Source organism: Leucoraja erinacea, chromosome 1 (assembly GCF_028641065.1).
Source record: "Leucoraja erinacea ecotype New England chromosome 1, Leri_hhj_1, whole genome shotgun sequence".
Lineage (NCBI taxonomy): Eukaryota > Metazoa > Chordata > Chondrichthyes > Rajiformes > Rajidae > Leucoraja > Leucoraja erinaceus.
The window spans coordinates 61,176,940-61,192,975 of NC_073377.1; the positions used below are offsets into that span (position 1 = coordinate 61,176,940).

Consider the following 16,036-nt stretch of genomic DNA (forward strand, 5'->3'; position numbering starts at 1 on the left):
CTCCATGATGGTGGCGTTACTGACTTTGCTCTTGGCCTTCAATCTATTAAGGTTGAAGAGCCCACCGTCAGTTCGGTAGAGGATTGGGATCCCCTGTGGCAGCAATGAAGATGACAAACAGGGTGGGTGGGATGATGCTTCCCTGTTTGACCCCGTTTCTACAGTGAAAGGCTCAGACTCAGAGCTGCAGTTGCAGAGCACTGTGACCGACATGCCATCATGTAGAAACCTCAATATTCTGATGTACTTGTAGTGACAACCATACCTTGATAGTATGCTCTAAAGAGCCTGGCGGCCTGCCAAGTCAAAAGCCTTTGTCAGATCTATGAAGGCCATGTACAAAGGCTGCCTTTGTTCACGCCATTTTTCTTGGAGTTGGTGTGCTGTGAATATCATTTCTGCTGTACCTCTGGATGGGCGGAAGCCACACTGTGATTCTGCACAATGTACCTCCACAGACAGTGGTAGAAGTCAGTTTGCGAGGACACGAGCAAGGGCTTTGCCTGTTGTTGACAGGAGCGAGATGCCTCTGTAGTATCCTTGTCCCCCTTCTTAAAAATTGTCACTTTTAGAGCATCCCTGAGTTCTGAGGGAAGTTCATCTTTTTCCTAGACCTTGAGGAGTAGTGCGTGGATGTGGTACAAGAACTCCAGTCCACCTTCCTTTAAGATCTCATCTGAGATCCCATCTGGACCGGTGGCCTTGTTATTCTTAAGGCTCTTGATGACATCTTGAACTCTGTCATAGTGGGAGGTTCTTCCATGTCTTCACTGATGGGACTCTGGGGGATGCGGTAGGTAATGTCTGGTTCAGTTGTGCTGTCACGGTTGAGGAGTTCCTGGTGCTCTTTCCATCGGGCGTTAATGGACTCGTTGTCCTTCAGCAGATTTTGTCGTCTTTTGAGCGCAGGAGGTTTAAGCTGCTGTAGCTTAAACCCCATAGACGGCCTTAGTAGCGCTGAAGAAGCCTCTGGTGTCACCTGAGTTTGCCTCAGTCTCTGGATTTCCAGAGCGTTATCTGCCCACCAAGTTCTTAAACTCCCTCACCTGGCTCTGGACGCCTTGGCTCTAGAGTGAGCAGCTCTTTTGGCCTTGCAGGTTACATCATTTTGCCAGGCATGAAAGGCTTTCCTTGTGTTGGAGATGAGCTGTTCTATGTCTGTGTCATTCTCGTCAAACCAGTCCTGGTGTTTTCTGGACTTGCACCCAAGGATTTGATGGATTTGAGTCGGCTCCAGTGCCCTTCAATCTCATCAGAATATTCCTGTTGGAGGCTTTCCCCAAGAGAAGCCTGAAGTCGCTGCTCGGTGGCAGTTTCCACCAGGCTTTCAAGGTTCAGCCTTGGCCGGATCTGCTTCATTTGAATCCTCCACTTCCTCCTAAGTTCACGGTGGTCCCTGGCTCATACAATGACATAATCAATGAGATGCCACTGTTTGGAGGGTGGATGTCTCCAAGATGCCTTTAGTTTGTTTTTCTGGTGAAAGAGGGTGTTAGTGATGAGACGTCATGCTGAGCATATTTGCTGAGAAACAGAGGTCCATTGGAGTTGTCGTTCTCAATGCCTTCCTTTCCTATGGTACCCTTCCAGAGGTGTTGGTCCCAGCCGACCCTGGCGTTGAAGTCTCCAAGGAGAATAATCTCATCCTCCCTGGGAATTTTAGACAGTGTCTCGTCGAAGCAGGCCAAGGTCTATTTTGCTTCCTCTTCAGAGTCTAAAGTAGGGGCATAGGCACTAACAACTGTTGCCATCTGGTTGTTGGCAAGCACCAGATGGATGGTCATGAGATGCACACTGATTCTCACAGGAAGTTCAAAGAGGTGGCTGATGAGCTGGTTCCTAATGGCAAACCCAACACCATGGATCCTGGCCCATAAAGCCATAGAGTAATACAGCATGGAAATAGGCCTTTCAGCCTCACTTGTCCATACCGACCAAAATGCCCTTTTAAACTACTCCAAATTGCCTGCATTAGGCCCACATCCTTCAAATTCGATGTACATGTCCAAATGTATTTTAAATGCTGTTCAACCACTTTCTTTGACAGTTCATTCCATATGTGCACCATCTTTTGTGTGAAGAAGGCACCCCTCAGGTCACTTCTAAATCTATCAACTTAAACCTATGCCATCAGTTTTTTGATTCCCCTTCCCGAGAAAAAAAGTATGCATTCATCTTATTTATGCGGCTAGTCCCCCTATGCTCTGAGGAATCCTGGCCTGCCAACCTCTTCATATATCTCCACGCTGCAGACTCTCACACCACGGGGTCTGACTGTGCTGGGTCATAGTGCTCCGCCCCCCCCCCCCCCCCCCAACACAGGGAACCCTCAGTGGGTGTTCCCACTGGGTCTTCCCCTTCCCCCTTGTACCATGTGACCCCAGCGAATCCCCACCCACACTATAGTCCTCACACCACCCTCCTCCCTGACCACCCACAACCCCATTACCAGACATCACCTCGGCCTCCTTGCACTCACCTGCCTTCCTCCGGCCCCAACCCCATCCTTGCCGTGTTTTCACCATTCCCCCTGACCTCCGCCTCTCTGATACCAAATGGTCTGTCCTAAGCAGAGGCCTCACCTTTGTTCCCCTCCCTCCCAACCTCAATGAGTTTCGCATCCGCCATGATGTGGAGCTCTTCTTCTGTCTCCTCCGCATCGACAGCTTTTTACATGGGAAGGAGTTCTCACCCCCTAGTGATGACCCCTTCTCCTGTCTCCAACGGACCCCCTCCTCTTGAATCCCCTCATGGCCATCAACCTGCTTTAGACCTTTTTATTGTAAACAGCCGTCGAGACATCAACCGCCTCAACTTCTCCACTCCCTTTCTCACTCTAACCTCTCCCCCCCTTGAACGTACAGCCCTCCACTCACTCTGCAACAACCCAGACTGGGTGATAAAACCTGCCGACAAGGGAGGTGCCGTGGTAGTCTGGGGCGCAGATCTCTACCGGTCTGAGGCCAGACGCCAACTCTCAGACACCTTCTCCTACTTATCCTTGGACCATGACCCCACAGACGAGCACCAGGCCATTATCTCAAACACTATCACTGGCTTCATCATTTCCGGCTCCCTGCCCTCCCAAGCCTCCAACCTCATCATTCCCCAGCCCTGCATGGCCCGATTTTACCTTCTCCCCAAAATCCACAAAACTGACTGTCCTGGCAGACTAATTGTTTCTGCTTGTTCTTGTCCCACCGAACTTATTTCCACACACTTCGACTCCATCCTATTTCCCCTGGTCAAATCCCTCCCAACCGATGTCCAAGACACCTCACACGCTCTTTGTCTCCTCCATGACTTCTGTTTGTCAGGCCCCCATTCCCTCATCTTCACCATGGATGTTCAGTCACTCTACACCTTCATCCCCCACCAGGAGGGTTTTAAGCCCTCCGTTTCTTCCTCGACTGCAGAACCAACCAATCCCCGTCTACTGATAGTCTCCTCCGCTCAGCGGAGCCGGTCCTTACCTGCAACAACTTTTCCTTTGACTCCTCCCATTTCCTCCAAATCCAAGGCGTAGCTATGGGCACATGCATGGGCACCAGCTATGCCTGCCTCTTTGTAGGGTAAGTTGAACAATCCTTGTTCGAGGCATTCCGTGGCCCTATCCGCAAACTATTACCTCCGCTACATTGACGATTGCATTGGTGCTACCTGCACCCATCCAGAATTCACTGACTTCATCCATTTCTAACTTCATCTTACTAACTTCCATCCAGCACTCAATTTCACCCGGACCAATTCCGACATCTCCCTACCATTTCTTGATCTCACTCTCTCCATCGCATATAACAGACTACTGACCGACATCTACTACAAACCCACTGACTGCCATGGCTATCAGGACTACACTTCTTCACAACCTGCTTCCTGTAAGGACTCCTACACCTACTCCCAATTCCTCCATCTATGCCGCATCTGCACCCAGGATGAGGAGTTCGAAACAAGGGCATCATTCTTTGGGGCACGGGGATTCCCCTCTTCGTCTATAGATGAGATTCTCACCAGGGTCTCCTCTATGTCCCGTAGCTCCACTCTCACTCCCCATCCCCACACTCGTAACAAGGACAGAGTCTCCCTTGTCCTCACCTTCCACCCTACCAGCCGTCACATACAACAGATACTCCAACATTTTCGCCACCTCCAACAGGCCACACCTTCCCATCTCCTCCCCTTTCGGCTTTCCGCAAAGACCGCTCCCTTCATAACTCCCTGGTCAATTTGTTAATTCCTAACCAAACCACCCCCTCCGCTAGTACATTCCCTTGCAACCGCAGGAAATGCTACACTTGTTGCTTTACCTCTCCCCTCAACTCCATCCAAGGACTCAAGCAGTCTTTCCAGGTGAGGCAGATGTTCACCTGCACCTCCTCCAACCTCATCTATTGCATCCGCTGCTCTAGGTGTCAACTGCTCTACATCGGTGAGACCAAGGGCAGTCTTGGCGATCGCTTCGCCCAACACTTTCGTATAGTTCGCATTAACCAACCTGATCTCCCGGTGGCTCAGCACTTCTACTCCCCCTCCCATTCCAAATCTGACCTTTCTGGCCTGAGCCTCCTCCATGGCCAGAGTGTGTCCCACTGCAAATTGGAAGAGCAGCACCTCATATTTTGCTTGGGTAGTTTACACCCCAGCGGTATGAACATTGACTTCTCCAATTTCAGGTAGTCCTTGGGGTGGAAGATTGCAACCTTCACGTGGTCCACCCTGTTTCGACGAATGCAATCAACCCGGCGTGCACAATCAAATAAGATCAAATAGAACAAGTTGTCCTACAACTTTAGGCTGTGCACGCCATACGCACAAAGAAGAAGGTAGTCCTTGCTTTCTCCCTCCTTCCCCTCCGCTTCCCAGCTCCCCCACAGCCCACAGTCTCCGCCTCTTCCTTTCTTCTTCCCCCCCCCTCACCCCCCCCAACCTATACATCAGTCTGAAGAAGGGTCTCGACCCGAAGCGTCACCTATTCCTTCGCTCCATAGATACTGCCTCACTCACTAAGTTTCTCCAGTATTTTTGTCTATCTTCATATATCTCAGTCTCTCAAATCCTAGCAGCATCTTGTAAATCTTCTTTGGGCTCATTCCAGCTTAATTATGTCTTTCCTATAGCAGGATAACAAAAACTGTACACAATATTCCAAGTGCAACCAGACCAACATCTTGTAAAATGACAATATAAAGATCCAACTCCTGTACTCAGCACCATGACTGATGAAGGCCAGCATGACAAGTGCCGTTCTAAGCACAGATAGACACAAAATGCTGGTGTAACTCAGCGGGACAGGAAGCATCTCTGGAGAGAAGGAATGGGTGACCTTTCAGGTCGAGACCCTTCTTCGGACTGAAGAAGGGTTTCAAACCAAAATGTCACCCATTCCTTCTCTCCAGAGATGCTGTCTGTCCCACTGAGTTACACCAGCATTTTGTGTCTATCTTCGGTTCAAGGTAGCATCTGCAGTTCCTTCCTACACACGCCATTCTAACCACGCTGTCTACCTTTTTCAGAGAAGTATGTACTTATACTTCTAGGTTGTACAATACTCCCCAGGGCCCTACCGGTCACTTTGAAAGTCCTAACCTGGTTTTAGTTCCCGCAATGTAACATCTTGCACTTATCTGAATTGAACGCCATTTGAAATTCCTTGGCTCACTTTCGTAGCTGATCTAGTGTCTATCATAATTCCTATTTTGATGTCATCAGCAAACGTATCAATAAATATTGTATTGTATTGTATTGTATTGTACAAGCTCATTAAAATCATTTAAATAAATGGCAAACAACAATGGACCCAGCACTGATCACTGTGGCACACCAGTAATCCCAGACCTCCATCCAAAAAATAACCTTCCACCATACTTCCTACCATAAACCCAATTATGCATCGAATTTGCCAGGTTTTTCTTGATTCTATGTGATCTCAACTTCACGATAAGCCTATTTGCTAAAAAACATATAGACACCGTTCAGTCCTGATCTCTTCAATCCTCTTAGATAACCTTTCAAACAATTTTGACCAATTTGTGAGATGCAATTTGTCAAGTAAAATTCCTTACTAACTGTCTCTAATCAGTCACCGTTTATCTTAATATTGATAGATCTTGTACCTCAGAACCGCTTCCATAAACTTATCTACCAATGATGTCACGTTCACCGGCCTGTAGTTCCCTGGCTTTTACTTGCTTCTCTACTTAAGTAAAGTTATAACATTGATCAACCTCCAATCTTCCTGAACATCACCTGTGGGTAAAGAAGTACCAAATATCCCTGAAAAGCTATCAGCATTATCATTCCTAGTTTCCCACAAGGTGAAAGGAGAGAGATTTAAGAAGGACCTCAGGGACGGGAAACTTTTTTCATTCAGAGGGTGGACTGTGTCAGGAAGGAGCTGCCTGGAAGCTATGGAAGACATTACAATTACAACTTCCAAAACATATTTGAACAGATATATGCAGAGGAAGAGTTTAGATGGATATGGGCTAAATGCAGGCAAATGGGACCATCTCAGAATGCTAAGTTAGCATTGTCAAGTTGGGCCGAAGTGCCTGCTTCCTTGCTATATAGCTCTCAGACTCTATGAGGCAGAGAAGGCTTTTGGGTCAGTCCTGGAAAAGGCGACGGGCTTGTTTTAGAAACTGTTCACAGATTTAGATTTCCACAATCCATTGTATAAATAACTGCTCCTCTTGCTTTTCAGAGTAAAATCCTTCAAATTCAAAGCAGGCTACCCTCCGAGGAGGTAGCCTGCTGCTTCATGTTATGTCTTTTGATCTTCTACACTAAGGGTATGCGAGTCCACAATTTCACTATTGCCTGGAAATCCATCCTCAGTAGTGTCTGCATGTTGTACTGTCTATGATAATTAATTCCAGAGACAGAGTACATAATGTGGAGTAGATTCTTTAACGTCAATGACTGTGGATGTATTTCTATGATTACCAAAGTAATCATACCTTTGCACCATTGTATAATTTCCAAAGGTGAACAAATGAAAATACTGAATTTCAAATAGATTCAATCTTTCAAGAATTATTTTCAATGAGTTTCAGCTGGATGATGTTAAACCTGCCTGCTAATAATTCTTCTCATGCTTCAGCACAATTGCAATTAAATGTTTATAAATCTACGCAACACATTTAGAGCCATTATTTGCCACCTCCATGTTAGTTATTACAGAAAAGGCTGTTAAATATAGCGGAGTCAGGGGAGATGGAAGAAGGCAGGAACGGGGTACTGATTAGGGATGATCAGCCATGATCATATCAAATGGCCTACTCCTGCACCTATTGTCTATTATCTATAATGCATGCAATGATAAAGTAAAACACTGGTTTAAAAGAATTACAAGAATTAAAGAATGTACTTATGAAGACAGACCTGGCAACAATGATTAAAGCTAGTGCAGGCACACTGTGTGATACCAACCCCATGCAGGGACCTGAAACAAACATTAGGAAACAGATTTGTACCCTCAACACACATTTCTTCGCACCGAGTTCTCTAATGAAAGCTGGCGGCAAGGAACTAAAGGAATTAATTTGTAGGCCAAAGCAAACTGCTGGAAACCAAGCACAATGAAGGCCAATTGATCCTGATGACAGTAAGAGACAAGTGGAGACAGTAATTGATGAGCAAAGAGAAAAAAAGACTTAAATTGTTTAATCCACGATAGAAAATATATTTGACAAGTAAAGTCCAATATATAAACTGTCCAAAAAATAATACTTTAATGTAAAACAAAATTAAAAATTATGTCAATACAGTAGGAGAGCACCTGGCAAAAGTAGATCGGGAGCAGATGTTTACAAGTAAAACATAACCTAGCTAAGTATAAAACATTATTAAACGTAAGCTAGTTAACATTTGTTTCCTGGATTTGAAGGCATAGGTTTAAGGTGAGAGGAAAGAATTTTAAAAGCAATTGAGGAAAGAGTTTTTTTATACACACAGTTATTAATATCTAGAACATGCTGTGTAGAAGAGGTAGTGGAGTCAGATATAATCAATGTGTTAAAAAGGCATTAATACAGGCTGTTGAACAGGCACAGTAGGATATGCAGATAATGCAGCCAAATGGGAGGAGTAAAAATGGGCAAATGCTGTACTGTACAACACAGTGGCTCTTACACTGTCAATAACTGAAAACTATAATCAAGTGAAGCTTAGGGCAAAAATAAGAACTAAACATACTGGAAATAGTCAGCCAGGTAGCATGTTTGTTTCTTAAAATTTGAGTTTCTTCAGATTTTAAAATCGTGCCAAAGATGTCATCAAATACCAAAACTTGTCAATTTGTTGAATTGTTTCCTTGAATGATTCTGATAATTCCACTCAAAGATGAATATGTTTTCAAAAAAATCACAGTCTATTGATATCTGAATTCACACAAAGCCAAAAAGAAACAAAGCTAAATGTATACGATGACATTTCAGTAATGCAATCTCCCACTGGGAGGGAAATAATTGAAAACATGCATTTCGTAAAAACCGAGCTGTAATCGTGCAGTTTACCTTTCCTGAATAATGTGCTGGATGTAATGCCTGAATTAAACAAAGCTAGCATGCAGTGTTATGTTTAAAATAACAACATAAAATGCTAACAATAATTCACTACTGATGACTAATAAATTCTGAGATTGCTGGAACAGCAAAAAGCTTGCAATATATCAATTGAGATTCTGCATAGCTATCTTGTGATTTTATTGGTTCATTGAATAACTAGCATGGAGACCATTTGCAGGGAACACTGCTTCTCCAACAAGCAAAACTTTGGGTTTTGTGTAAATATTGAAGGGTTTTGATAATGCACATAAACCAGTTTCATGGATCAATACTTCAGAGAATATCAAACTCAGGAATTTGATAAGTGAAGGGATTTGTTGACATTGGGGAAAGATAATCTGTTTCAGTACTTTACAACAGAAATTGGGCGCCATGAGAGCAGAAGGTAATAGTGACAATTGAGAGTTAGCTGAAGGAGTGAAGTAATTAAAACAATCTAAATAGCATTGTTACATTGATTACACAGATTGAATAGCAATAAATAAGGCAAACTAGAATCCTTGTGTGTAGAGATAAAATATAATATTCTTGCTATTGAGGGAGTGTAGCGTAGGTTCATGAGGTTAATTCCCGGGATAGCGGTACTGTCATATGTTGAAAGAATGGAGCGACTGGGCTTGTATACACTGGAATTTAGAAGGATGAGAGGGTTTCTTATTGAAATATATAAGATTATTAAGGGATTGGACACGCTACAGGCATGAAACATGTTCCCGATGTTGGGGAGTCCAGAACAAGGAGCCACAGTTTAAGAATAAGGGGGAGGCCATTTAGAAGGGAGATGAGGAAAAACTTTTCCATACAGAGAGTTGTGAGTCTGTGGATTTCTATAATAATAATAATAATAATACATTTTATTTATGGGTGCCTTTCAAGAGTCTCAAGGACATCTTACAAAATTTAGTAAGAGAATAAAAAACATGTAAGCAGAATGAAACAAAACAAGAAATAACGACAAGAAAAATAATTAGAATAATAATAAAGTCAACAACAATACACAATTCAAAGCCACAATTCAAAGAGAGAGCAGCGGCAGCTAATTGCGCCAGCGTTCACTCTCCCTACCGGCAGCCATCTTGGAAACGGAACAAATTAAGAATCATTTAACATAGAAACATCCCCCCACAATGGTTACCATTATGAGGGAAGGCACAATGTCCAGTCCCCAACCCCAGTTCACCCATAGTCGGGCCTATTGAGGCCTCCACAGTTGCCTCTACGGAGGCCCGATGTTCCAGGCCGTTCTCACCGGATGATGTTGGTCCGGCGTCGGGAGAGTCCTCTCAGCGGCTTGGGACACCTGGAACGGGTGCCTCAGAGGGTGGTGGAGGCCAGTTCTCTGGATACTTTCAAGAGAGAGCAAGATAGGGCTTAGAAATAGCGGAGACAGGGAATGTGGGGAGAAGGCAAGAACGGGGTACTGATTGGGGATGATCAGCCATGATCACATTGAATGGCGGTGCTGGCTCGAAGGGCCAGGTACTCCTGTACCTATTGTCTATTGCAAAACGGGAGGATTTTGCCATTAATTTTGGCCAGCTGGGTTTGAGAGAAGACTGGGTTCCTTCTCTCAAAAAATGAATCCAAGTTGTCCTTAAAATCATGATAGACTTATTTGCCATTTATTCACAGCAAATGTTTACAGAATGGTAAAGTGTACAACTATAAACCATCAATATACGTCCGTAACAAATAAGAACATTCAGAAGAAATTCTTTACCCAAACAATGGTGAAAATGTCAGCCTACTACCACAGGGAGAGATTGAAGCAAATAGTTCAGACGTATTTAAGGGGGGCTGACAAAATCTGAGGGTGTCGAGATCAAAGCGTGGCAATGACCGATTTAGATGAGAGAAGACTGAACAAGGTTCAAGTCTTGCACAGATGCAAGCATGCACTGACTGGGCATGCTTTGCTGTTGTAAACCTTATATAACATTTTAATTCATATTTGAACTCATTTCAGAATCGCATCTCTTACTTTCTTACTAGGTGCAAATGTATTTTTTTTTACTTGCTTCAAGAATATCTTGCAACATCATGTCAGACATTTCAAAGGATACTGAGGAGAAGAATGATGTGCGACTCTGCAACAAACTGAGCTTGGCTACTCCCATGAATGTAACTCTGTGGAAAGAATGAGTACAATTATAAAAGGAAAGACAGATCTAATGCCATAAGAAATAAGAAATAATAATCAATAAACAATTAAAATACTTTATAATGCATGTTGCATAGGTTCTTGTAATTCTAACATACAAATTTACTTTATTGAATAAGAAATATCACCAATAACAACATTTTCACAGGATTAGCAAAAATAAAGAAGCTATGATCGTTTTCTTGGAAACTAGGCAGAAATAAAAAAAAACAAGTCTGAACCATTCTGACCCTTCCATGTCTAGACTGATAGGTTGAGTGGTACCTAAGTTGGTAGCTCACAGAAAAAATCTATTATTCCTTATGAAATTCACATTCTGTGGAATCTCACAAAGCAGCATTGATGGCAATATTTTCTGTGCTGCAAAATGTTTTAGTTTTTGGTTGACGAGAGAAACATCCAGCTTACATTTCCCTTTCTGCACACAACTGGGATACAGTCACTCATACAAATGCTTGCTTTTATTCAACATGCACAATAACTAATTGGACAGATTTTAAGCCAGATTTTCAAACGTCCGGCAAATTTAGAACTGAAGAAATTAATACAATTCATTCAATATACTGCCATTTAAAACAGGATCTTCAAAATGTTGAGGATACCCGATAGCACAAATGTGATGCAGGAATAACTTTGTCAAAGTAACTCCATACAGTAGAAACAATGCCTGAACCACAATCATGTAATTCAAGGTCATGGCAATACCGATTACAACCTGTCAGATGGTTATATTGCTTAAGTACAGAGATTCTGTGATAAGCTTTTGGAATGTCAATATGTGGGAGTTTCCTGGGAAACAAAAAATAATTCATATTTAAGGGTTTCCAGAATGTAGTAGCACCCTTAAGGTGTTCTGCATCATTCTCTCACAAGTTTTAACATTGCTCTGCTTTGTTTTTATCTGTGGGCATTTAATTCCAGAGATCTGAGCCTCGTTTTATCACCGGTCAATATTTATCCCACAAGCAATATAACATGGACAGATTATTATTGCTCTTTGTTATTGATCTGCCTGCTAAGTGACTATTATGTTCCCTACCTTGCAATCCTGTAGTCATTACTTCCCAAAAAAACGTTGTTCACAGAAAAGGACAACATACTAGGGCAGTGAAAGACATGCTATAATTGTAAATCCTTTGTTACATCCTCACAACTGTTCAGATGATTGCATTGCACACAATGCCACATATGATTTTGAAAACTCGGTATATTTCAGGCAGCAACCCCATGCCCCCATCTCCTTAGCAATCATAATAAAAAACAGCAGAGTAATTTCACCACTTCTATGATGTGTTTCAAGATAACTCTGATGACAGCATGGATCTCATTGTTTCTCTTGATTCACTACTGATGGTTTTTGATTGCACTCATCAGCAATGAATGAATAGGTACACTGGTCTCAGGGCAAATCATTCTCTCAATTTATTTTGTTGAATAAATTGCAAAACACAAATACGATTGTTGACCAGAAAATGTACAATTTATAATATCTAATTTTTGCAGTCCGAAATCACTTCAGTTGTTGATACCTGGAACATGATGTCAGAGGATGGCGGTCAATCAGAAACAATAACTATGTTTAAGGAACATTTGGATTGGATATTGAGCTAATGGAGTAAAATGGGATTTGTGTAGATGAACAAAACTGTTGGCATGTTCGTGGTAGTTAAAGGGCCTTTTTCAATGCTGTACAATATTATGACACCATGACTGTCTTGCAGACTTATGGGATATCATCTATGTCCATCTGCAAAGCACTTGTTTGCAACTTTTACAGCCTTTATAAGAAACTTGTTTTGAATGTACCTGCATATCAGTTTCACAGTAACATGGGACGTACTCAAGACCCTGCTGCCATGAAACAAGGGCCACCGCTGCACCAATAATTTAATATTAATACATTGTGATCCCACAGGAATTCCATCAATCCTGATAACACATGACAAAAAATGAAACTTGATTCTCACTTCATATTTTACGCATACTGGTGAGAAGCTAAAATATATGCACACATTCTTGAATTGAAAATAAATTTGCTTTGAGATTGTACAAAATCTGATCAGACAAATTAATTAACCTTACTGGAAATTGGCTTAAAAAATCTTTAAGATTAACATAAATAGACACCCCATTCTAATGTCCACTCACTTTCATTCTTTGTCACTCTGCTGCTGAATATTTTACGGCAAATCATTAACTTAAAATTCAATAACAATTTTGCAATTGCAAAAGAAATTAGGTTTTCTTTGATAAAAAGGATCTTTTACAATATGATCAGCTAGCTAAAATCAAGGCTGAGACTGAATCATAGAGTCATAGTCATAGAGTCATAGCATGGAAATAGGCCCATCGGCCCAACTTGCCTACACCGGCCAACATGTCCCATCTATACTATCTGCCTGCGTTAGGTCCATGCCCCTTTAAACCTGTCCTATCTATGTACCTGACTAAATGTTTCTTAAACTGTGATAGTACCTGCCTCAATTACCTCCTCTGGCAGCTGATTCCATACACCCACCACCATTTGTGTGAAAAGGTTACCCCTCAGGTTCCTATTAAATCTTTCCCCCCTCACCTTAAATCTTGTCACCATACAAAATATTATTGTTATACATCAACAAATTCAAAAACAGAAAATGGATTGCCCAACAAAAGCATAATTGCCATACTCCATTGATGTCAGATTATCCAGCGGAATGACCAAGATTCACAGATATACATGTTTAAGAAGGAATTGCAGATGCTACCCTCCACAGATATACAGGTGGTTTATAGATGGAAAGTGAATTTAAATTGAAATTCTTCAAAAAAATTATGGTCTTATTATTAGGTCAAGGTGAGAAAAATAAATTGAATAGATCTACTGACATGACATAGAGACTATATGGGTGTGAATTTTAAAGCTGTGCTCTTAAGCATTGGCAAAGAGAAGCATCAGTCCCAAATTGAAACAAATTACAGTTCTGTAAATATATCAATGTGGATTTTCTTCTGACCAGCAGAGCAGCAGAAAGCGCGATGTTCCTCCTGCTCAATTGACCCTGTCATTAATCTCCCAAAGTGCTGATGTCCATGAATGATTCTATGGAAGTGCTAAAAGTGTACACATGGGTGCTCATTGTGACTGAAATGTGCTGACAATCCAATTCAAAAACTATTATACATGGTATTTTCCTCTGCCATAGTGCGAGTTACAAGAGAGGGGAAGATTTGTGAATTTACTTAAATTGTACATTTATATCTACTGTTATTGCTGCTTAAAGTGCAGCATTTAAATGCTCTCAAACATGAATTTTTGTTTTATTAATTTAAAGGAAGTACCTCCCCTCATATTGGACTTCTGATCAGGTCTTTCCTTCATTTACTTATCATTTCTGACTTTCCTGTATTTATCAGTTATGCTTTTTCTTGTTTTCCTAGTTTTATTTATATTGTGTCGATATTTGCACATATTTCAAGAACTCATTGCCCAATATAATGCACACTCTTGTGATTTTTTTGTTTCTATCTCCCCCACAAGTTCCACAAAGTTCATGTTCAAAATAAGGTTCTGTTTCTGCGCTGTATCTCTAACCTTAAAAAAAAACTAAAGTAGCTCTGCACACTTGAGGTTGTCTGCACAAATGTCAAACTCCTGTCATCCCTGTGTTTGCCTACTTCAAAATCTTCACGGTGCACTTTTATTTTGGGCTTACATTCCTCATCATTAAATTCTTCACAAGCTCTCTTTGTACAACTTAGGCTAATTTTTGAGGCCCAGTCAGTGACAGTTATTCAAATATAAATTTCACATTTGTTTTCAAACTTCTATCATAGTGGTCATTCTTAAAATAAGACAACAGTATATTTGTATCCCCCTTAAAATGCAGCAAAGTTTCCAAATTGCTTCTGGGAAACAAATTCCAATTAAATCTAACAGAAGGCATTCGGAGAAGTGACAAAAGTCCTAGGCAGATGCTTGTGTAGGAAGGAACTGCAGATGCTGGTTTAAACCAAAGATAGACCAAAACGCTGGAGTAACTCAGCCGGACAGGCAGCATCTCTGGAGAGAAGGAATGGGTGACGTTTCGGGTCGAGACCCGGGTCTGCGATTCAAATGAATACCAGGTTTGTGAGCAGAATAGTTAAGCCTCAAATATTGATCAGTGAAATGAACAGAATTAGTGGTCATGGGCGGGAACAAATCTAATTGGAGGAAATTTCTGATCACCAAGGAAGAATTTCTGATCACCATATTGTCCACGAAGAGAGAGTTAGATTTAGCTCTTATGGCTAACAGAATCAAGGGATATAGGGAAAAAGTAGGAACGGGGTATTGATTTTAGATGATCAGCCATGATCATATTGAATGGTGATGCTGGCTCGAAGGGCCGAATGGCCTACTGCACCTATTTTTCTGTGTTCTATGTTTACAAAAAATGGGTACAATCAGAAACAATGTATAGGTCCGGAAAGCAGGTGGGGAATTGTTGTGTGTTGCATCCATATGGAGTTTGATGCATTTTTGGATATCAGCCAGCAACACCTACAGCTAAGAAGTAGTGGATGGCCAAGGATTGATCAATTCTTTCTGGAACCCAGTCTTTAAATGCCACCATAAATTATTATTTTTCAATTTCTGAGCTTTTTATTTATTTTCTGTTTTCTTTATGCTATTACCAAAGAGAATAGCAATGAGGAAAAACTGTACACTGCATTTATGAATAGTTTTGTTACATGTAACATATGTAAGGTCAAAGAGATTGTAGTTTTTTTTGTTAAATGTTAAGGGCAAGAGTAAATCGATTGCATATAATTTCAAAGTAATACACCATGAATGTATAATGCAGCAAGGGGAAACTATTACAAGGATATGTTTTAATTTATTATGATTCATTGTCTTTGTGAAGTTGCAGGTTTTATAACAAAATATGTTTTGGCAGCAGTCTTGATACCTTCTGTGACATCATAAAATTCTGCATCACCAAGGGGCAGAGAATTCTGAATAAATGTGCTTCTTGAAGAGTAGAGATTTGTTAAACATTTATAATTGTCTAAATGTTGCAGTCACCAAATGTTCAGTGCTGCCACAATATCACAATTGTTTCAATGGTAAAACAAAACCCAACTTTTATAGATTGCAATTAATTGCCAGCTTCAGCAGCAGCATTTCAGGATGGAAATTTCTATTTGCAATCTTCGCATGCATTCATTTTGATATAAACAAATTATAATTTTAAAATTGGAAAATAGTTATGTTATATTTATAGTTTAATGCAAGTAATCTAGTAGATGACTGTTCTAATTTAATTAAAAAATAAATGAATGT

General features: G+C 41.4%; 1 protein-coding gene across 1 annotated transcript in view; it reads right to left on the bottom strand.

Moving 5' to 3' along the window:
- Positions 1-16,036, bottom strand: part of tusc3 (tumor suppressor candidate 3) — a 390,927-nt gene that overhangs the window by 153,975 nt on the left and 220,916 nt on the right. Inside the window, exon 7 of the mRNA XM_055635574.1 lies at positions 10,631-10,694. Within this exon, the coding sequence (XP_055491549.1) occupies positions 10,631-10,694 (64 nt within the window). The remainder of the gene's footprint in view (positions 1-10,630; positions 10,695-16,036) is intronic.